Source organism: Pinus tabuliformis, chromosome Q, assembly GCF_031772625.1.
Source record: "Pinus tabuliformis cultivar Carrire ecotype Pingquan chromosome Q, CPIR1, whole genome shotgun sequence".
Taxonomy (NCBI): Eukaryota; Viridiplantae; Streptophyta; class Pinopsida; order Pinales; family Pinaceae; genus Pinus; species Pinus tabuliformis.
The window spans coordinates 1,159,198,263-1,159,222,602 of NC_142296.1; the positions used below are offsets into that span (position 1 = coordinate 1,159,198,263).

The 24,340-nt window shown below is 36.1% G+C and overlaps 1 protein-coding gene across 1 annotated transcript in view; it reads right to left on the reverse strand.

Annotated features, from left to right (window-relative positions):
• LOC149223768 (uncharacterized) overlaps nucleotides 1-23,519 on the reverse strand; it is a 28,445-nt gene extending 4,926 nt beyond the window's left edge. The window contains exon 1 of the mRNA XM_089387995.1: nucleotides 22,644-23,519. Coding sequence (XP_089244121.1) covers nucleotides 22,644-23,519 — 876 coding nt within the window. The remainder of the gene's footprint in view (nucleotides 1-22,643) is intronic.
• Nucleotides 23,520-24,340: the final 821 nt, after the last annotated feature.

A 24,340-nucleotide genomic window follows, 5' to 3' on the forward strand; every position in this document is an offset into this window, starting at 1 on the left:
AACCCATATGCAAAGTCAACAATACCACATGACCTACCACGTTAGCTCTGTATTTCTCATATAACCACATATCCTCCTATGATATTTCCACATGACACCCTTGCTAACCTTTTTGTCAGTTTCTCCAAAACTTCAAAATTCCATAACTTCCTCATACAAAATATGTTTGAACTCGTTTAAGAATGATTGGAAAGCTCTCGCTAAGCTCTTCAATATGGATACCTTTTTAGAAAAAATTGGGAGCATCAATTTTTGAGGTTATGAAGATCCTCCTAAATTATTTAGAATGATGTTTGGACTAACAAACAACCCTTTAGCTCAAAAGGGGAAATATTAGACACAATCCTTCAAAGCTATTATTGTATTGTTATTATACATAATACAAAGGAAAATGAAATGAACAATTTCGAGAAAGACCAAGAGGTCCTCATGGAATTCAAAGAAAATAGTCACTTCCTTTTGTATATATGTAACTTTTAGTCAATGAAATAAACATCAATTAAGGAGATAATTCCTATGCTTTACACCTCAGAGCCGCACATCTAACTTTCACCAAATAACTTCATCTTTTATAATACAAGATATATGATATCATAACATATAAAACCATAATTTTTTGACCCAAATTATATTACAAACTTAATTACTTAATCAAATTGAAAACCATAGGTTGAAGAAACATGTGTCAAAAAGTTCCAAAAGTGAAAACCATGCATCGAAAACCACCTAAAATGGATGAAAAAACCATCCATTTTTTCAGGATATCCACCTTCATATCCTTAATGGAGGGGAATGACAAGCCCCCGTGACCCTCCCTTTCTCCCAAATTAGTGTGTAATACATGGGTTGTACAAGGGTCCAATCATGCAAATAATATAACATATACCCAACACTAATAACTCTTATTTTAATGGTCAAACTAAATGACATTGACATATGATTATTTGAATGTTTTCTTGCCTTAATTTCAAGAAGATATAATTCATATATGATGTGTCAAGTATTCTCATGCTGATTTTGTGATTTATATCATATGGAATATTGTCAATTGGAAAGTAGAGAGTTCAATGTAGCAATGGTTGAGGACTTTGGAATTAATTCTATGATGATACAATATGAGGGGAATTTCCCCTTACATAATTGCTCATTTTTAATATCAAGCACATCTCAATCAAGAGATAAGGGAAGATAAATTCAGGGGTTCTTGTACTTCTCATTCAAAGGTGAACACCAAACTACCAATACTAAAATATAATAGTTAACTCTTGAAGTAGCTTGATCCCTCCAAACCTCATTGTGTTTCAAAATTAGAATTAATTAAAGGGAGGATAATCTTCTAAAACTCCATTGTGTTTGGTAAAAGGACATTAGGTAGACAATATCTAAGCAAATTAGGATTTAGTTGATTTATATAGTTATAGTTTTGTAGTACCCTTTCTACACACACACTAAATCAATATATATATATATATATATATATATATATATATATATATATATATATATATATATATAGATATAGATATAAGGAGAGATAAAGAGGCCAAAATTTTCATTTTCATTTTTATTTTTTTAAGAGACTAGAGTTTTATCTTATCTTGATATGAAACACGTGTGAATAAAGGAATAAATATCTTAATATGGTTATGTTCATTATGTTATCTACAAGATTCCGAAATATCCCTTAGGTAGGGCCCATTCAAAGGGGAGGCCATATGAATCCTCAATTTATTATTTCCATTTTTATTTTTGTTTGTTACTTTATCTATATTATTGTAGAATATATTATATACTTTTATTGGTTTTGTATTGTCAAGTAATCCCATTTACAATTATACTTTCAATTTAATGATTTTTTATGATTTTTTTCTCTTAATTGAAATGATTAGCGCTTTGGAACGGGCCTTGTCAATCTCTATAAGTATGATGGCTGTGTTGTATTTATTTATTTATTTTGATATTAATTATTGATTCCATAGATCCTTCTCATTTCATTAGGATTTGATCTCACTCCTATCTGATTTTGGAAAATTACAAGAAGGAATGGAGGCTAAAAATATTATTTTAGGCTACTTGAAATAAAGTAGAACGCATTGTCCATATATTATCATTTATTTTACTGCAACATCACTAATATCTTGAATAGATTGAACTTCTATAATTTTGTGTATACATTGTACATCATCTTATAAGATTGTGTGATTCTTGACTGGAAATTTAAAGTTATCTATGGAGTTCAATATCTATTCTTTTAATTATGTAACCAAACATGAATAAGTCAATTAGGGAGGAGAACAAGGTTATGAATTTCAGAGTCACTCACCCAACCCAATTTCTCTTAGGTTAAGCCATAGAAATCACTCCAAAACACCTTAGGTAACCATCCTAATAACCTAACCATATCACTCCCTTCAATCACCCATGTAACACAAGGAAGATACATTCACATATATTATTCCTCTAATGCTCTCTAGTGTGTGAAAAAGGTGTCTAACATTCTGCCCACTTTTAGGAAAATCAAATAGATTTTTTTCTTGGCTCTTGAGCACTAAATATGCAAAAATATATGAGGAATGGGAATGAATTCCTTTCAATCCAACCTATAGGACCATTTACACTTTTATTTCTCTTCGTCCCACCCCCCCCCCCCCACCATACTCTTCTCTTCCTCAACTCCCCTTCATCATCTTTTTTATTGGTTTTGAATTACAGTGTTCAAAATGAGAACTCATGAGTGTGACATAGAAATACATGAATGTTCATGGTTGAAGTGATGAATATAATCAAATGAGATAATATATTGGTCAATTACAATTTTCCATGAAGAGAGAGCATGGAAAAATAGATAGTTTAAATTTTGATATGGTTTGTATCTCTATGTAGATTAGTCTTATAGAATACTCATCACTTGTACTCAACCCCCATGCTCTAAAAATTATTAAAGGTCAACTTAAACACCAAACACCAGATACATTTAGTGATTGATATTTGGGGCTTTTAATAGGACACGTGATGAAAAGATGAAGGTTGGGAGACTTATACAACCTATAATTATTATTCAACCACTTGAACCCCTTTTACTTTCTCCCTCTAGTGGAATCATATCCCTCCTAGTGCTCTTAGTATCCATCCTTACCTTTATATTCAATTCTGAACTAATATGCACATATATCAAGAGTTCCATGGAAAGTATACATCATAATAGGCAAGTATACATCATAGCATATAGAAATCACATTGATCGAAAATACATGTCTAATAGCCTCAGGTTACAAGTTCAAGTAATAAAATTATTAAAGGAAAAATCAGACCAAGCTCATGGGACACGTATTCCAAGTTGAATGGTGGGCGAACCATCCTAGTGGGTGTTCATTTGGTTTATTATGGCTAAGAAAATTGACAAAGGAAATGAAAAAGGCATTGAAAAGGCAAAGAGGCATTAATTGACATTTTATTTATGAAAATAAAGGTAAATAGGAGAAAAGGAAGATGAAGAGTCACAAATTTGCATGAGAGGGAAATTGAAGGAAAAATAATAGAAATTGAAGAAAATAGAGGCTTGAATGATAAAAATGCTTCTAAGGATCAATTCATGGTTTTTGTTAGTGTGATATATTTTTCCGGTTCATTTTTGGAGCCCTCTCTATTCTCTCATACTCTTACACACTTAGAGAATTCTTGGAGCATTGTAGCATTGCAGAAAGGAAGGAAAAGGAAGGACAAGAAAGAAAAGGGAAGCGATCATCAAGCAAGGAAGAGTTGGAACAAGCGGTTACATCGAGATTTCTTACAGGTATCGAGTTGCATGTATGATTTCATTGCTAGTTTGGGACATGCATGTGTGTATTTGGTTCTATTGCTGTCATTAGCATGGGTTTTGCCAGGCGTGACAATGGTTTCATCCCTTCCTTTCCATTTATGGATAACCATAGTGTGATGGAGTTCTCTTTTTGGTTGAGATTGGATTGTCTGATGGTTTTGGAACTGGGTGAGGTGGTCTCAGGAAAATTCCCAAGCACCTAGAAATCCTTTGACTGGTAATGGCAAGATATGTGGTAAAACATGAGGGTGGATATGGGAAAATTCCTCAAGGTATTGGTGAAGAAATCTAGAGGCATCCATGCTTGTTTAGGGCCTAGTGGTCCCTTGAATGGTTATGGCAGGATTGCGAAAAATCCTGGTAGTCTATGCTTCTTTGTTTGGGCCTAGGAATCCCTTGACCGCTAATGACGAGATTGCGGTAAAGCCTAGTTAGGTAGGTGCTTGCTTCGGGAATAGAAATCCCTTGACCGATAATGGTGGGATATGCGGTAAATCCTGAGCAAGGCCTGGTTGTTTTGTTGCAAGTCCCACATTCATGTTTGGAATATGACATGGGGGTGATTGGGTGAAAGAAATATTTGGTTCAACCCAATCAATGATCATGTGGTATGTGGAAGTCCTTGAATTGGTTGGCTTTTTCATATGTTAATAAGAGATCTTTTCCTATTGTATTTAGTGAGTATTTATACTTGTTTTGGTTATATGCTGGTTATAAGCATGGTTTTATGACAAAACTTAGTTATGGATATCATCATGATTTGATTAATGAATGAATGGTTAATGAATGAATCACCTAATATATGTTATTTTAGTTAGTGTGAGAGGGAATCAAACCTTCTTGATGATTTTCAGATAAGTATGAGACCCCTATGTTCAAATATGCATTTATAACCTACATATTACATGTTCGCAATGTGTTTGACGAAATGTATGTCATGGTTAGGCCTTGTTAGGTAAAGGTCTTGTCTAAGTTTTGCATTAATGGATTTTTCCTTATGTCATTCATCATTTTGGAAAGTTCTATCAAGTTTTGGGCAGAGATGTGGATCCTAGCCTTGAAAAAGTGGCTCACATATTGGGGTCGCATGCACAGAACTAGGTAAATTAGAATGAAGTCGTTGGGAGGTAGGCTTATCCATGCGATTGGAAGCTTACAGTCATTGGATTGCCTTTCTATGCATGCGAATAACAGCCTAGGTCAGTGAAAAAGCAAGTTAACTCAGGGTTATGGCACCTAGAGTGGTTGTTTAGCTCCTAGGAGTCCTGTAGCTCCTAAGGAAGGTAAGTAAAGTTTTAATTTGTCGATTCCACTTCCTTAACTATACTTAGGAGGTTGATTCATGTCATAACAACCCTCAACTCATGTTTACCCTCGTAGGTTGGTGAAAGCGGGCAGATATGGAAGGGGTGGTTATAGGGTGGTATCAAAGCGGGTTCATGTTCTCTTGGACTGGATATGGTTATGGCTAGCCCATTCAACCCATTTGGATAGATGCATGTTGTTATGCATGCATTTTCATCGATATGGTTGTCATGTATATATCCGATGTCATATTTTATGTTATAATGTATGATGTTGATATGTTGGCTGAGAAGGGCAAGAGATGCAGATCATCAGAGCGAGTTTGTAGCACTGGACTTTAGGGTAAGAGAAGATCGTCATGAAGGTTTGTATGTTGGGCATGCATGTATGTTTGTTAATGGTTTTCATATGCATTATGGTTATATACATGCCTGTCATTCTATTTTTGTTGTGGTTACATGCATAGGAGAAGCTAGTTAATTAGTTTGGTCATATGCACGTGTGTCGACTAGTCATGCATGGCAGTTAACTTGTTGTTATATCCATTGTGATCGTACACATGACGATTATGGTTATTGCAACTAACATATTGATTTGATATGTATCGTGCTAGTTTGAATTGGCCTGTGCAGATGGTTATGGTTATGATATCCAGGTATGAGTTGATATATTTGTTATATTGTGTCATACTAATCTAGATTGACTTGTGCAGATGTGATAACCTCCCCTAAGATACATTGAGGTATGAGTTTGATTATGTCATCTATTTGGTTTATCTAACATGGTATACTTACAGGTTGTTTGAATGTTTGATTAATTTCATGATATGGGTATGTGTCTATAAGATTGCATGAAGGAATGATCTTGTTTTAAGACGGTTGTACTAACGTAATATGTGTTGATATAGTTGATATGAACTTGAGCACAAGTGAGTGCTAGTTCTAGTATTATGACTATGATTATGCGTTGATTGCAGATTATGACATGGTTGTTAGTCTTGGCAAAAATAGATTTCAAATTAATAGACATGATGTTTTGATCTTTGGAACATGTGACTGACATGTGTGAACAACTGCAGGGAAACATGCTTGACATTAGCATGACAAGGTAATAGTTGATTTGTTTATATAACTAATAGTTGGATGATGTGACAAGACATAATAAGACTTAATAGAAACAAGGTAAAGGTTTAAAGAAATGAATTGGGTAAGAATTCATTTGGCTACGTTTGGAAATCGCAGTTCTAAAAAAATGAGTGCTTTGCATACAGGAAGTATTCGTTACCTTGATTTTCTCTGACATTGTGTAGATATGTGTTATATTCATGAACATGTACTTGACATGTATAAAAACTGGCTTTCAGTTATGATGGATTCATCAAGGAATTAGAGTTCCTTGAGAGATGAAATATGTACGTGTTCAGTTACAGGTCATTGTGCTGGGTACAACAAGGTAAGGTAATCGATATATTTTATGTTTATTTATGCACTGAAAAATATGTGTTTATGGAAGTATAATACCAGTAATTGCATGACAAAAGAGACTGTCGTGAAATCTTGGATAAGGCTTGCATTGAGCTTTCCTTTGGAAGAATTGGGAACCATGGGGTTGAGTTATGGTGTCTATTGATTTTTTTTTTCTTTCGGTCTTTTGTGATTTGTTTTCTCCTGATTTGTAGCTTTTATTATGTCTAGTGCATGACCAGGCCACTTTGTTTGTGGTGTCATACTGCTATTGGTTTTTCATGGCTTTCTTCTTGTTGCTTCTTGTTCTTTCCTTTTATGTTTGAGGGTCGTGGGAAATGGTTGGGAAAAGAGAAAGTTAATGGAGCTCGGGAAGAGCTGTGTGGAACCCAACAGGTAATGTAAGAACTCGGATGAAGCCCAATGCATGAGTAAAGAGAAACTGAAGGCAATAATATGACAACCAGTTGAAATGGTTGGGTCCATTAGGGTAAATGAATGGGGGGAGGACAATCATGAGAAAGGTAAAGTAAATGGGCTTAAGGTAACAGATACCTTGGCTAAGTTGGGAATTGTTCTCAATTTTGTGCATATTGTGCACGAATAAATGGATTTCTCTTAACTCAGACCTTATGATATCTGGTAATTATGTTGTGATCATGCTTATGCTGATGACTACATGTATATCTATGTATGTATGTCATTGTATGACAGGGTCATCAGGGATCATGATTGTTTTATGCTAACGTTTATATGTATATATGCATGTATGTATGTTGTTGTATGACAAGGTTGCCAGGGATCATTCTTGTGGAGGAATGATTTCTTAGGTAGGTGAATGGCATGAAGCGGTTCCTAATCTTATGAGGAATCGAGTGGGAAGAGTAGCTCTGAAAAATTCGTGAGGTTAGTATCATGTGGATATAAATTAATATTATGTGATTATACTATGTCTATGTTTATGTTATGGACAGGTACACTAGAGGGATACATCAGTGAAATGAAAGAAGTGTGATCTACGACACACTAGGATAAGCAAGGATAATGGAAAGACACTAGAAGAAAGGTTTCTTGGTAGAGTCAGTGTGTGGTATCTGGATGTGCAATACTAAGGTTGTGTACCTGTAGTTTTATGTGCATGTTGCATATATGGTGTTATGTGCATGTTGCGTATGCGTTGCTGTGTATATATAATGTTGTGTGCATGTTTCATATGCGGTACTGTGTACATATACTACTGAGTGCATGTTGTATATGCAGTACTGTGTACATATGGTGTCGTGTGCATGTTGTATATGCAGTGTTGTGTGCATGTGGTACTATGTACATGTGGTACATGCGGTGTTGCGTGCATGTGGTGCTGTGTACACGTTGTGCAAGTGGTGTTGCGTACACGTCATGTAGGTGGTGTTGTGTACACGTTGTGCAGGTCGTGTTGGGTAAATGTGGTGCTGTGTACACATTATGGAGGTGGACTTGTGTACATGTGGTGTTGTGTACACATTGCGTAGGTGGTGCTGTGTATATGTGGTGTTGTGCACACGTTGTGCGGGTGGTGTTGTGTACAGGTGGTGTTGTGTACATTGTTGTTCATATGGTACTGTTGTAAATGTGGTATTCTGTTCAAGTCGTACATGTTGTCTTATGTACATGTGGTAATGTGAATGTGCATTATGTAGTCGTGGTATCCTGACATGTGTATTCGTTGTGTTGTACTCTATGTACGTATATGTATTTTATTGTACATCAGGTGTAGGTGTATGTATGTGTTGTGTTGTAAACCAGGTGTAGGTGTATGTATTGTGTTGTACACCGAGTGTAAGTGTATATGTGGTGTTGTACACCAGGTGTATGTGTTTGTGTTGTGGTGTACACCGGGTGTAGGTGTATGTGTTTTGATGTATACTAGGTGAAGGTGTATGTATTGTGTGGTGTTGTACACCATGTGTGGATGCATATGTTGTGATGTACATTGTGTATGTGTATGTGATTGAAGAGAAGAGAAGAGAAGTATTGGGTGCTTGTTGGGTATGGAAACTGATCCGGTGGGTGCACAGAAAGAAAAAAGGAAGAAGCAAAGAATTGATTGAAGGATAAGTTTAAGTATTTTATTTCAGTTTTATTATGCATGTGATCTATGACTCTAATTTATGATTGTTACATGTGATCAATGATTCTGTTTTATGATGATTACATGTGATTCATGATTTTGATATATGATGGTTGTGTTTTGAGCTAACCAGATGTGATATGTTTATTCATGATGATTTGATCAAAGAGCTAGTTTGACTTGTTGTGATAGGAAGCAAACATAATTCCAAATGTACCTTATTGACGGGATACCAATGAGGTATGATTTGAATTTGTTTCAATTCATTTTGAGTCTAATGACAATTATGTGCTTGGTACATGAAAGCATGAAAATGTGCCCGATATGGGTGGTTGGATTGACTTCTAGATAATTAGAAGCAAAAAAAAAAAATTGGAACAGATAATATTGCGCTAGTAAAGAATTTAGGAGCAGGGCCATTATGGGACAATGGTACCCAATAGTGTCCATTCATTGCCATGAACATGCTATGACTGATATGATGGTTTTGAGGTAAGGATATGCCTTTATTTTTGGACCTTCTGATGCGAGGAAACCTTTCCAAGGGATGGATCACCTGGGAAAGGGGATGCCTGGGAACTTGGAAGGTGATTGGTTGCATGAAAGGGGGTTACCAAATTGCCCGAGGGACTATGTAGTAGAGAAGGGAAGGTCATGGGATGGATTTGTTTTGGTCATTAGCATTGCCAAATGGAATCAGAAGCACATTGGGAGTGTTTGGTGGAACAATGAGTCGATAACTGTTCATTGAGAGAACAAGTAGCATAAGGATTGTAGTGTTGGATATTGGATGTGGATTTTGACTCTGGCAGTGGATTTTGGACTTCCTGGGAAGGAGGTGAATCCTGGTATTACTTTGAGGGTGGAGGTTTGAGCCTCTGGATTCCCTTGTTTCTGATGTGGGCTATGTATCCTTCATTGTTTTCCAGTTGAGGCCAAGGAGTTTTGATATATGTACATATTTATATATGGTTTTATTGTAAGTATCGTAATGAGCTATGTTATAAAGCTCCAGTAAACAATATGTTTGTCATGCTTTCAGTAGGATGTCATTGTAAATACTGCAACGCGTTGGGTTATAAAGCTTCATAGGAAGTGTGTTTTTTTTTCAGCGGTTTGTTGGTCATAGGTGTCATAGAACACCGAGGACAGTGTTCCCCTAAGGGGGAGAAGTTTGTAATAGCCTCAGGTTAAAAGTTCATTTTATAAAATTAATAAAGGAAAAATAAGACCAAGGTCATGGGACACGTATTCCAAGCTGAATGGTGGTAAAAACATCATAATGGGTGTTATTTTGGTTTATTATGGCTAATGAAATCAACAAAGGCATTGAAAAAGCAATGAGGCATTAATTGGCATTTTATTTATGAAAATAAGGGAAATAGGAGAAAAGGAAAATGAAGAGTCACAAATTTGCATGAGAGGGAAATTGAAGGGAAAATAATGGAAATTGAAGAAAATAGAGGCCTGAATGGTAAAAAGGCTTATGAGGATCAGTTCATGGCTTTTGTCAGTGTGATAACTTTTTCCAGTGCATTCTTGGAGCACTCTAGCATTGGAGAAAGGAAGGAAAAGGAGGACAAGAAATTAAAGGGAAGAAAAGATCAAGTAAGGAATATTTGGAACAAGCAACTACAACAAGATTACTTGCAGGTATTGAGTTGCATGCATGATTTCCTTACTAGTTTGGACATGCATGGTACATGCATGTGTGTGTTTAGTTCTCTTATTGCCATTGGCATGGGTTTTTCTAGATGTGACAATGGTTTCAACCTTGCCTTGCCATTTCCCGATAACCATAGTGTAATGGAGTTCTTTCTTTGGTTGAGCTTAGATTTATGGATGGTTTTGGAACCAAGTGAGGTGGTCTCAGGAAAATTCCCAAGGGCCTAGAAATCCATTGACTGGTAGTGGCAGGATACGTGGTAAAGCATGAGAGTGGATACAAGAAAATTCCTCAAGGTATTGGTGAAGAAATTCAAAGGCATCCATGCTTGTTTAGGGCCTAGTGATCCCTTGACTAGTTTTGGCGTGATTTTGGTGAAGCCTGGTAGTGTATGTTTCTTTGTTTGGTCGTAGGAATCCTTTGACCGGTAATAACGGGATTGCAGTAAAGCCTGGTTGGGTAGGTGCTTTCTTCTAGACTTCCCGGGAAGGAGGTGAATCCTGGTATTACTTTGATGGCGGAGGTGTGAGCCTCTGGATTCCCTTGTTGCTGATGTGGGCTATGTATCCTTCATTGTTTTCCAGTTGAGGCCAATGAGATTTTGTATATGTACATATTTATATATGGTTTTTATTGTAAGTATTGTAATGAGCTATGTTATAAAGCTCCAGTGAACGATATGTTTGTCCTATTTTCAGCAGGATGTCATTGTAGATACTGCAACGAGTTGGGTTATAAAGCTCCATAGGAAGTGTGTTTTGTTTTCAGCAGTTTGTTGGTCATAGGTGTCATAGAACATCGAGGACAGTGTTCCCCTAAGGGGGAGAGGTCTGTAATAGCCTCAGGTTAAAAGTTCGTTTAATAAAATTAATAAAGGAAAAATAAGACCAAGGTCATGGAACACGTATTCCAAGCTGAATGGCAGGAGAAAATCCTAATGTGTGTTCTTTTGGTTTGTTATGGCTAAGGAAATCGACAAAGGCATTGAAAAGGAAAATAGGCATTAATTGACATTTTATTTATGAAAATAAAGGAAAATAGGAGAAAAGGAAAATGAAGAGTCAAATATTTGCATGAGAGGGAAATTGAAGGAAAAATAATGGAAATTGAAGAAAATAGAGGCCTAGATGATAAAAAGGCTTATGATGATCAGTTCATGGCTTTTGTCAACGTGATAATTTTTTCTAGTTTAGTTTTGGAGTTCTCTCTATTCTCTCATACTCTTGTACACTTACAACATTCTTGTAGCACTATAACATTGGAGAAAGGAAGGCAAAGGAAGGAAAAGAAAGAAAAAGGAAGCAAAGATCAAGTAAGGAAGATTTGGAACAAGCAACTACAACAAGGTTACTTGCAGGTATCGAGTTGCATGTATGATTTCCTTGCTAGTTTGGACATGCATGGTACATGCATGTGTGTGTTTAGTTCTCTTATTGTCATTGACATGGGTTTTTCCAAGTGTGACAGTGGTTTCAACCTTGCCTTGCCATTTCCCGATAACCATATTGTAATGGAGTTCTCTCTTTGGTTGAGCTTAGATTACCAGATAGCTTTGGAACCAAGTGAGGTGGTCTTAGGAAAATTACCAAGGGCCTAGAAATCCCTTGACTAGTAATGGAGGGATACGCGATAAAGCATAAGAGTGGATACAAGAAAATTCCTCAAGGTATTGGTGAAGAAATTCATAGGCATCCATGCTTGTTTAGGGCCTAATTATCCCTTGACTGGTTTTGGTGAGATTTCTATAAAGCCTTGTATTGTATGTTTCTTTTTTTGGGCCTAGGAATCCCTTGACTGGTAATAGTGGGATTGAAGTAAAGCCTGGTTGGGTAGGTGCTTTCTTTAGGCGTAGAAATCCCTTAATCAGTAATTTCAAGATATGTGGTAAAGCCTGATGTAGCTCTAGTTGTTTTGTTGCGAGTGCCACATTCATTCTTGGAATATGGCATGAGGGTGATTGGTTGAAAGAAAGATTTAGTTCAACCCAATCTATGGTCAGGTGGCATATGAAAGTCCCTGACTCGTAATGATGGGATACGCGGTAAATGATGAGAGCTGAGATAAGAAAATTCCTCAAGGTATTGGTGAAGAAATTTGGAGGCATCCATGCTTGTTTAGGGCCTAGTGATCCCTTGACCGGTTTTGGCGGGATTTCAGTAAAGATTGGTAGTGTATATTTCTTTGTTTGGGCCTAGGAATCCCTTGATTGGTAATAGTGGGATTGTGGTAAACCCTGGTTGGGTAGGTGATTTCTTCAGGCCTATAAATCCCTTAACCAGTAATTTCAAGATATGTGGTAAAGCTCGAGGCAGCTCTGGTTATTTTGTTACGAGTGCCACATTCGTTCTTGGAATATGGCATGAGGGTGATTGGTTGAAAGAAATATTTGGTTCAACCCAATCTATGGTTTGGTGGTATGTGGAAGTCCTTGACTTGGTTGAATTTTGCATATGTTAATAAGAGCTCTTTTCCTTTTGTATTTTCATGAGTATTTATACTTGTTATTATGTGGCTTTGAAGGTTGTTCTATCACTATTATTATTATGGTTATATGCTAGTTATAAGCATGGTTTTATGACAAACCTTAGTTATGGCTCTCATCATGTTTTGATTAGTGAATGAATGGTTAATGAATGCATGACCTAATAGATATTATTGTAGCTATTGTGAGAGGGAATTAGATCTTCTTGATGATTTTCAGATAAGTTTGAGACCCCTATGTTCAGATATGCATTTATTATTGAAGAAAGCATAACTAGATTCAATCTTCATAAATATGAAATGAACCTTTGATTCTTGTATTTTGCAAAAGAAAGAAAAATGATTATTATTATTATTGAGCTTGGATTTCTTGCCCAAGAAATTTGTTTTATAGGTCAAGCACTAATTGAAAGTGCTTCTAGGATTTTCCTTGGTTAAGAAGTCAAATAGGGGCATTGTCATAATATGAAGGTCCCATTGTAAATTGCAAAAATAATTATTTTTTTATTTTACTGAGCCCTCCAAGACCAAGTCGACTGGCCAACTTGTCAAGTCGGCCTAGAAGCTAGAACTCGTACCCTGGGAAGCATATATATAGGAGGAAATTTGACCACATTTGGACACAATCAATCCTCTCTCTCTCAAGTGAAGGAAGAAGCAAAAAACGATAGTGAAGAAGGAAGAAGAAGAAGAAGAAGTGTTTTGGGTCTCTCTCCCTTTCTTTCTCTCCACATGTGTGAAGAAGGAGGCTACAATTTTGTAGCTTTTCACTAGGGTTTCTGCAGTCAAGCTAGGGTTTCCTTGTGAGGGTTTGATCTGATGAAAAAGGGCTGAAAGAAGGGCCAACAAAGTCCCCTTCTAGATCCAGAAATCAAATTAGCTAAAGTGAGGTAGATGGAGGTAAAGAAGAAGCAATTATTGTCCACATGTGTGTAGTAGCAACTGTTGCTGGGGGTCTAAAGTTGCAGATCTGTAGTTACGGTTGAAAATTTGTGGCTGGAGGTTGAAGAAGTGTTGCCAGAAGAGATTTTGTTGGGTTTGGAAAGCAGTAAAGCAAGAACATTATTGAGAAGCTAATCTTGGTCTTGGAAGGACTTCAGTGTCGGTCAAAGGTCTTGGTATTCGTCAATAAAGAATTTATAAGAAGAGATTGAAGGGTTTTCCACTCAAGAGGTGAGATTTTGCCCTAGATTGGAGCCTACATCCTGTTGATCTTCTTGTTTTGGTAGTTGTTTGATGATTGAAGAACACAAGATAATAATAATAATAATAAGAAGAATTTAATCCTAATAAGTAAAAAGACATCATAAGTAGTTATCACAGTTAGAAGAATCATTAATGTTATCTTGCCCTAGATTCTTCAACATTTATAACCTATAGATTACATGTTCGCAATGTGTTTAATGGAATATTTGTCATGGTCAGGCCTTGTTAGGTCAAGCTATTGTCTAATTTTTCCATTAATATCTTTGGCCTTGTGTCATTCATCATTTTGGAAAGTTTTATCAAGTTCTAGGCAGATGTATGGATCCTAGCCCTAAAAAAGTGGCTCAGATCTTGGGGTCGCATGCACAGAACTGGGTAAATTAGATTGCAGTCGCTGGGAGGCAGGGTTATCCATGTGACTGGAGGCTTACAGTCACTGGCTTGCCTTGTTATGCATGCAATTGACAACCTAGGTTAGTGAAAAAGCAAGTTAACTCAAGGTTGTGGCGCTTGGAGTGGTTGTTTATCTCCTGGGGGTCCTATAACTCCTGAGGAAGGTAAGTAAAATTTCAATTTGTCAGTTCCACTTCCTTAACTATACTTAGGAGGTTGATTCATGTCATTGTAGCCCTCAACTCATGTTTACCCTGGTAGGCTAGTGAAGGTGGGTAGATATGGGAGGGGTGGTTACAACATGCTTGCACTTTCAGTAATAGATATTTTACCTTAAACTTGGTGGCTAGGGATTTTTATGAGTATTTATATCATTTATATAGAGGGTCATTCTTACAATTTATATGTATTAATCTCATCCAAACTTCAAAAGTCACACCTCCCATGTATCACAACCATTTTAACTGGTTCTTATTGAAATTTAGCAAAACAAAATTTTAAGGTTTTGATTAATCTCATATGTTTGATGCCAAAATTGCAAAAAATTTATAGACGTTATATAAAATCATTAGAAATTTGAATAATTTTACAAAAATATTACCAAAAAATTTACAATTTACAAATTAGGAACTAGCAAGAATGGTAGAACTTTTTATACTTTAAGATAAATTTCCATCCTTAAAATTAATATTTGCACAAATAATAACAATGTGCATTTACAACTCATGTATATATGTCAAGTCCAACTTGAATATAAGCTAAAATTGAAAATATGGAAAAACAAGGAACAATAATAATTAAAAAGTTTAAAAATAATGATAGTAGTTAGAAATATTTATAATCAAATGATCATTTTAACCCTAGATCTTTTTAAAGATGAAGGGTATTTGTTTCTTTTGATCTATGAAATGATATTTTAAGTATATATTTTTTGATTCTAATTGAAAGGTAGGTTATATATATATATATATATATATATATATATATATATATATATATATATATATATATATATCAAATCATTTATCTTTGTGGTGAGATACATTTTACACTTTGTCTTTTAATATTACATTTAAAAGTAGTATTACATTAACATATTAAAAAATAGTAATAACAAAAAAAATCAATGTGTGCTGTAAATAAAATACTTCAATTTCTACCTTAATTTTACATCAACTTTATATAGAGATAAAGTAATTGAAAACAAAAAAAATCTTTAATTTACTTTTTGGTATTAAGGAGTTATAATATGTAATTCATTCACTATATAATATGGAGTTTAAAGATGACATGTAAAAATAATATTATTGATAGTACATGATGTGTAATTCATTCTATATTCATTTGACATGTAATATTTAAAACAAAAATGTATTAATAATAAAAAAATACTTTACTATTAGTCATAAATAAAGTATTTGAATGCCCATATTAAACAAGTGTTACAAGGAAGCTTAGTACATGCCACTTAAGTTATAACTTATGCTCTAGCAAAATTTGCATACAAATTTATAATATACATTGGTCAATGCTAAATTAATAAAGGTAAATAGGCCAGTTGAATCCTATAACATTTTTTTGGTAGGGAGGAATAACTTGAGTTGTGAAGTAGAATAAATAATTGCTTGCTAAGGCACAAAGGCTTACATAAATTTGGTAGATGATAACCACTTGTAAGTCTACACATTTATAGTTTTACTCCTACATAAATGGTACGGTAGACACAAATAATGGTTGGAAGTAACTCGACATAAGTATATTTATTTACATCTGAATGTTTAATGTTTTAAATGGAGTTGACATGTAACATTTAAAAAAATATTAATAACAAAAATAATTCTAACCATATACACATACACACAAACATATAGATAAACATGTAACATTTTTAAAAATTGTATGGATATATGTTTATGACTTTCCAATATGAAAGGACACATATTAACATTATAGTGTTTAACATTTTAGTATGTAAAAGATGAATCATAACAAAAATTCAATGTCAAATGTGTATATATTTTTATAAAACAAGTGATAACTAAAAAAAGAAAAAGAAATTTTTTAATTGAAACATTTTATTAGCTTGTTACTCAAAAGTAGTATAGATCCATTTTAACTCCTGTTCTACGAACCTTTAAAAAGAATCAAATCTTTTGAGATGCAAATATTTTCTTAAGTTTTACACTCAAAAAAAGTTTGCATCTTGAATTTATATTTCATTTTTTTTCTCTTTTATACTTTATATATACTTTATTCCTTTATACTAAAATAAATTTTTCCATAATATTTTAAATATTAAAACTTCAATATAAAATTTTAATAATGTAATATATTAAACTATGATACTAAGATTTTTTTAAATATATTCATACAAATACAATCTACTAAATATTAAATTTGATAAATTTGATATTGATTATGTCACACTATCAATTAATTCTCAATTGATTATGTAATAACATTATTTAATGGTTAAAACTGGTTTCATACCAACAAAATTTCATACCAACACAATCCACTAAATATAAAATCTGGTATTGGTTATGTCAGACTATCTGATAATTCTCAAACCTGATTTTATCCAACAGCATCATTTAATTCTTAAAACTGGTTTCAGCCAAGAGCATATATGTGATTATGTTAATATAGTGGGAGTGCAAGATAATCATATGCCAAAAAGTACTGAAATATATTCATACAACACTATCACATATATAAAAAGTATGAAGATTGGTATTGGTTGTCACAGTATCTACTATCAACTAATTCCCGTGAAAGGCTTTTTGCAACAACAACAAAAAAAAGTGATTATAATGATTTATTATTTGTTGATGGTGAGGTGTGATGAAGATGATAATTTTAGATTCTTCTTTTTAATGATAAATGAGGGCTTTTATTAATTTGGTTGATATTGAGGTGTGATAAAGATGATAACTTTTAGATTCTGTTAATGGGGCTCCTCTGAATTTGTTAATTTATGAGACATATTACTCACCAATTTTTATAAAGTGATTTTTTAAGCCTTCATTATTTAATAAATCCAACATAGTGCAATCGCTGTAACATTGAGGTAATTCAACTTTTCATTGATGTACAGAACAATTGATGCAATTTTTTAAGAACTAATTTAATCAAAATTCTCAGATCTATAATGTATTAAGTGGAAAGTAATGGTTTTTTTATAAAATCTGTCCCTTTGACATTATCTATAAGACAAAGTTGTCCACAATCCAATAGTTGTATGGCAATCACATTATAAAATGTATTTTCTGTCTCTGTATGGATCCCTCAAAGGCTAGTGATTACGTGATCAAATTGGATTACTAGTCCATGCATCTTCTCACTTTCACCACCCTTATTATTGGTGGAACTCTGAGGATGAGGAATCTGACTTTAATAAATTGTAACATCAAATGTAAAACAAATTTCTCGTAACAACTTTGTTTTTTGCTCGCTGTAATACTGCCCATGGATTGTTTGATGTGAGTTTGATGTGACCTAAAATCTACACTTTCCACAGACAAGCTCAGGATTATACTATCGATGTTGCTTTCTCTTTATATATATATATTATTATTGTTATTATTATTTGATTAACCGAGACGCTTGTTGCGTATGGTTGTGAGATGCCAGTCCTGCCTACGGATCTTTCTCACAAATAAAATGCTTGAATTGAAATTTACGATTTTATTAAGTAATTTTTTAACTAAAATTTTCTTTCATAATTATTATTATTATTTTTTTTTCTTTTTCTTGATGTTATTAGTTCGGGAAAAAAAATGATTCTCTCTCACCCAGTTTTTTTGAAAGAAAACTTATACTAAGCACTACTTTCACACTAATCTCATCATTTCCATGCTCAAATTTGAGGTGTTCTAAATATTTTAGCTACTTATACTAAAGTAGTAAGACATTTAGCTACTTTAAATAATGTATATAGAAGGCACCAATATCTCAATGCTTTCCTTCAAGCTCACAAATGCCCTAAGGTTAGAAATGAACCGAAAGATTAGAGTTTAGGGATGCATCTTTTGTTTATCCAAGGGACCACAGATAAGATTGCAAAAATCTTAAAGAAATATAAGGTTCTCTCGACCTTCAGGCCCCTAAACACCATTCATAGCTCCTTAAGATCAGTGAAAGACCTCGGGGACCCTAAGAATATGAAATGTGTTAATGTTATGTAGCCAGGAATGGGAGGACCCGCTACTCAGAATTAGCAAAATATGCAGAGAAGACAAAACACCACATATGCATTGAAGAGGCTCGGGTTGTTGCAATGATTAATCATTTCCATCACTGGAAGTTTAAGGAGGCTTTAGAGATTGAAAGAAGACCTATTAATCTAAATAAAGATGATGGATGAAAAATTAGTAGTTGTTGCCATTTAGTCTTAGGTTCTATTTATCGAGTTGTTTTGTCTTTTATATTCCAATTTTCCACCATTCCTTTGTTTCATGTCATTGTTTGCCTTTTTTCTCCTACCTTGTAATTTATAGCTACTTTTATTTTTATTTCATTTTCGATTTACAATTAATTATTTTTTACATTATGTAATCTTTTTATTTATTTATATTTTTATTATTATTTTTTTCTCAAATTTCTTTTCCCTAAATAAATAAATAAACAAATAAACAATTTTTAATTATTAATCTAGTCTCTTTCACACTTTTTAAAATAATCTTCACTTTTTCCTTTCACTATTTTAATTGCGTGATGTAATAATAATAATATTAAAATTAAGTAATTATTTAATTAATTTAATATGAATCAATTAATAACTTTCTATTATTTCTTTGATATTATTTTATTTATAATTATTGGGTTGTCTTTCGCTTTTTTTTTTAAAATGTGAAACAATTTAATTTTTTGGGTTTTTAATTTTTTTTAATTAAATATTCCAATCTATTCCTTTCTTAATAAATATTTTATTTTATTTAAATTAGCTATCTTATTTTAACCGTTAGAATTTATCTCTCTCTTAGATATTGAAGTTTACGGACCCATACAATTTTCTTAAAATAAGGCAGCGGGATGGGATCCGGAGGCTCAAAATGGGCGCTCGGAATTCAAAGATTAGTTTTTTTTTTCCCCTGGGAAAAAGTCGTAATTTTCATTAAGTTAAGAAAATTACATTTTGCAGATGCCGAAGCATATTCATATGCAGGCTTTAGCCTGTCGAGTTCATTTTATAACTGCTATAAACAAAATATCTCCACGCAAGGAGCATTTAAAAAATGAGTCAAAACTATGTTCAAAATTATGGCTGGCTCTTCGGAGAGAGCAATATATACTGCTGAAATAAAACAAAAAGATGTACTGATCTGCTGTATCTACATACTGTAATAAGCAAAAAACTGCATGTGAATATAGGCTTTATAGCCCATCATTCCAATTGTTCATCAAAAGGGCGATGATAATACTGATAAAAAGTGCCGTCAACTTCCTCTTGGATCCACCAATCTTCACCTATTCTGTGCGCTGCCTCTTTGGAGAGCTGGTCTGCAGTGGTGTTTTGTTCCCTGTAGATATGATGACAGACAAAAGATTCAAAAGAGGTGATCAATCTCTTTGCTTCGTCAAGAATATGTCTCAAAGAAAAAGCATGACAATGTGATGCATTATTGAGCCAATTGCAAACAATTTTGGAGTCACCAAAAATCTGTAAGTGTCTGCATTGTTTAAGGATAGCAAAATGAATTATGTGCTTGGCTGTGCTGAGTTCTGCAAAGTTGTTGGTGCCTCTGCCTAAATTGATTTGGATCTTGTAGCAATGCCTTTCGTCAATGTGGAGTATGGCTCCCCCCCCGCAACCATCATCTTGGGCTGAGCCATCGAAAAAAGCCCAAGGCTTTGATTTATCAATGGGTACAGGTCTAAGAGTTCTCGGTGGGGTGGAGTGGTCTTCATCAGGTAACAAATTATAATCAGCGACCGTGTGAAGAATGATCGAAGGCCAGTGAGGCATTTTAAGATTGAAGATAGATTGGTTACGGGCGATCCATATAGCCCAACAAACCAGCAGAGGCAGGTTCTTGGCCTTACCTGTATGCTCAAGGCACCAGTTAGACCATGCCTCCAGAAGGTTGTTCCCGTGCCAATCCTTCAAAAGCGGGATATGAGAAGATATTGACTGCCAAAAGGTAATGGTCGAGCTGCAAGATAGGAACAGGTGCTCTGTGCTTTCATCAGCATTAAGACATAGATGACAGCGGAAGGGTCCATAGAAGGACCGCTTCATGAGATTAGAACCTGTGGGTATTTTATCAAAAATAATATTCCACATCAGAAGTCTCGTCCTGGGTGCGGCCTTAAGTTTCCATATCGACTTCCAGGTGGGTTGTATGTCAGGGGGCTTATGAGGCTCCATGAGTCTGAGATATCCCAGCTTAGGAGTGTATACACCATGTTTTGCATGTGCCCAGATAATCTCATCTGGTCCCTCAGTAAGTCTGATTTGTGCTTGTGTGAGAGCAGTAGTATATTCCTTCCAATCGTTTATCCATTGATTAGGCAGGTCTAGAGCTCTGGCGGATAACCAAGCCTGCTGGAGGAAAGAGGAGTTAGCTTGGTCACCAATGTGTTTGATATGAGTGATGCCTCTATCATGGAGATGATGGATGAGATCAGCTGGCAATCTGTGGGTGTTCCCACATCCAACCCAAGGGTCCACCCCAACACGCACTGCATTCCCTTCTTTTATCCGTCATGTGATGCCATCTCGAAGCAGAGGAATGGAGTCAATGACAACTTTCCAGATGTTGGAGAATTGATGATTGTTTCCATGTCGGGTACAAATCCAGTCTAATATGGATAGAGGCTTGATGTATTTTGAATATGCCACCCGGGTCCAGAGACTGTCTGCTGTGAGTAAGCTCCATCCGAGTTTGGCCGCCAGTGCTCTTGAGAATATAGCCAGTCTCTTTAAGCCCCATCCTCCCCAACTCTTAGGCTTAGTTATGGTTCCCATTTTACCCATGCAAATAAACGCCCCGGCTGGTGTCCTTTCCATAGGAATCTGCAACATATGCTCTGGAGCCTGTTCAGGATGCCCCTTGGAATCCAAGCAAGGGCCATCCAATAGATAGGTGTGGCTTCAATTACAGCTTTGATGAGTACTAGTCTGCCCGCCCGCGAGAGGTATCTGTGGTACCAGACTTGAAGCCTCTTCTCCACTTTGGATATAAGCCATAACCAGTCTGCAATTCTATAGCCAGATGGTTTCAATCGAAAACCAAGGTACTTTATTCCATCAGTTAATTCCAAGGTGACAAAAGGGAAGCGCTGTGAGGCATAGTTGATTTCATGCACCGAGCAACCAACCGATGTAATAGTAGATTTATTATTGTTGATCTGCATCCCCGTGGCCTGCTGGAATAGAAGGAAGGAGTTATGTAAAGAAGAGGAGTCACCGATGCTGCCATTCAGGAAGATGAGAATATCATCAACGAATAATAGGTGAGTGAGGAAGAAATTATCCGCTATTTTGATGCCAGTTATTTGGTGCCGATCTCTGGTGGATAAGATTATCCTACTCAATCCTTCCATAATTAGGAGAAAAAGCAGCGGTGAGAGAGGACATCCCTGCCTGAGTCCTCTCTCAGCAGTGAAAAAGGGTGTAGCTTCTCCATTGAGGAGGACACTGTATGTTACATCAGTGATGCAGCTCATCGTCCATTTGATGAAATCATATGGGAAACCAAGATGTGTAAGCAGCAACCTAAGGTACAGCCAGTTTGTTCTGTCAAATGCCTTAGAGAGGTCTACTTTGAGTATCATTCCTTTCTGCTTTTTGATCTGAAGAGTATGCATGAGCTCTTGTGCTGTAGCGATGGCTTCGTGGATCTGTCTATGATGCAAGAAAGCAAATTGTTCAGATGATATGTGCTGTGAGAGGATGGGCTTGAGGCGGTTTGCAATAATCTTAGCAATGATCTTATAGAGGCAGTTGCAGAGTGATATGGGGCGGAAATCATCGAAAGAGATCGGGTCATCAGTCTTAGGTATGAGGGCGATGAAGGTGGATTTGATAGCCGATGATATCCGACCTCTTCTCCTGCTGTCCTCCACTATATTCAATAAGTCATGGCCCAGAATGTCAAAAAATGAGATGTAGAATTCAATGGTCCATCCATCAGGGCCAGGGCTCTTATCCTTTTTAAACCATTTCAATGTGGCTTCCAGTTCATCCATGGTCACCTCCTTCAGAATCTCTTCCGAATTTTCCTGGTCCACATATCTAGGAAAGAGTTCTGCCACTCTCATGATTTCCAGTATGTTTATATTCCCTGGCGCCCTGTAGATACCCCTAAAGTGTTCAGTGGCAAGCCTGGCCAAGTTCTGCTGGTTAGAGATGGTGTGGCCATGATCATCCTTTAATTCCCATATAGTATTGATGGCTTTTCGACCATTGGCAAATTTGTGATAGAATTTTGTGTTGTTGTCTCCCTCAGTGAGCCAAATAGCCCTGCTTCTCAGTCTCCAACTTTCTTCTCTTTCCTTCAATATTTGAGAGCGCTTGGCAAGTAGTAGGTTATACTGTTCCTTACTCTCCGGAGTATTGAAAATCCCTGATGTAGAATTTTCGTACTCAGTGATGACCCTTTCCGCCTCATTGAGAGTGTGGTTATCCTGGATCCGCTTCTGATGTGCCCAATTTTTTGTTATCTGCTTAAGTTCTGTTAGCTTCCTAACAAAACCAGCAGAGAGTTCCTCTTCTTCCCGGACAGGGTTGTTCTGCCAGTATTCATGGACCAGCTGAATGTATGAAGGATCTTGTAGCCAGGTTGCATTGAATTTGAAGGGGCTCTTAATTTTGTGTGTGAGGCCATCTGCCTCCAGGAAGATTGGCCTGTGATCGGATAAACCACCGGATCCTACCCATTGTCGAGCTCTGGGTAGCTCATTGTATAACTGTTCTTTAATAAGGAAACGGTCGAGTCTCCTGGCCAAACTCTGATCTCCACTCCTATTATTTGTCCAGGTATACTGTAGCCGAGCAGTGGGGATGTCCACCCAGTGGTGGTCCTCTAATAGGGAGGAGATGGTGTCAGAGAGTGTATCCACTTGTGCCATGTGCCCCCAGGATTCGCAATAGCCCAGGGAGAAGTTTAAGTCCCCCCCCCAATATAATGTTATCCGCTTGAAAGAGCTCCGTTTCAAGAAGGGATCTCCAGAATGTAGCCCGATCAGAACAGGGTCCATAGACATTTATGATGCGAAAGTCCCTCTCAAATGTATGATCATATATGTCAAGGCCTATGAACCCTTTGCCTCCCCAAAAATTGCAGATGTCCACTGTCTTGTTGCAGATCCCTATTGCCAGGCCTCCGGATCTCCCTGATGCATCAAGTGCATGGAATGTCCAGTTCGGGAGCCAAGAGGTAAGAGAATGTATGAGATAGTCCGCCTGGCAGAGGGTTTCCTGAAGAAAGATAATATCCAGTCGTTCCGAGGTTAGCAACCTCCTAAGCGCTAGTTTTTTGGCTGAACTAGCAAACCCTCTACAGTTGAATGAGAGAAACTTCATGAGGGGGGAGGGGGAGGGCCATCCTTTGCTCTAAGGGCCCCAAATATAGTTTGCTGTCGCCCGAGGGCGACCTCCTCGTCCGCAGTATGCCTCGCTTTAGTAATACGGGATGGACGACCTCGTGAGGTCTTGAGGGAGGTAGGGGGACTAATAGGGTCAAGCCCAACAACATCCGGGCCTCGGTCTTTAACCCGAGGACGAAGGGAATATCGGGGAGATGGCCTGGAATTAACCAAGGTCGATGTGATCAATGAGGGGGGAGCCAAAGGAGGAGGGGGAGGAATCGAGCAAGAGAGGGTTGATTGTGAGTGAGTGAGTGTTGAATGTGAAGTAACAGGTGGAAAAGAGTGTGATGAGACCGATGAAA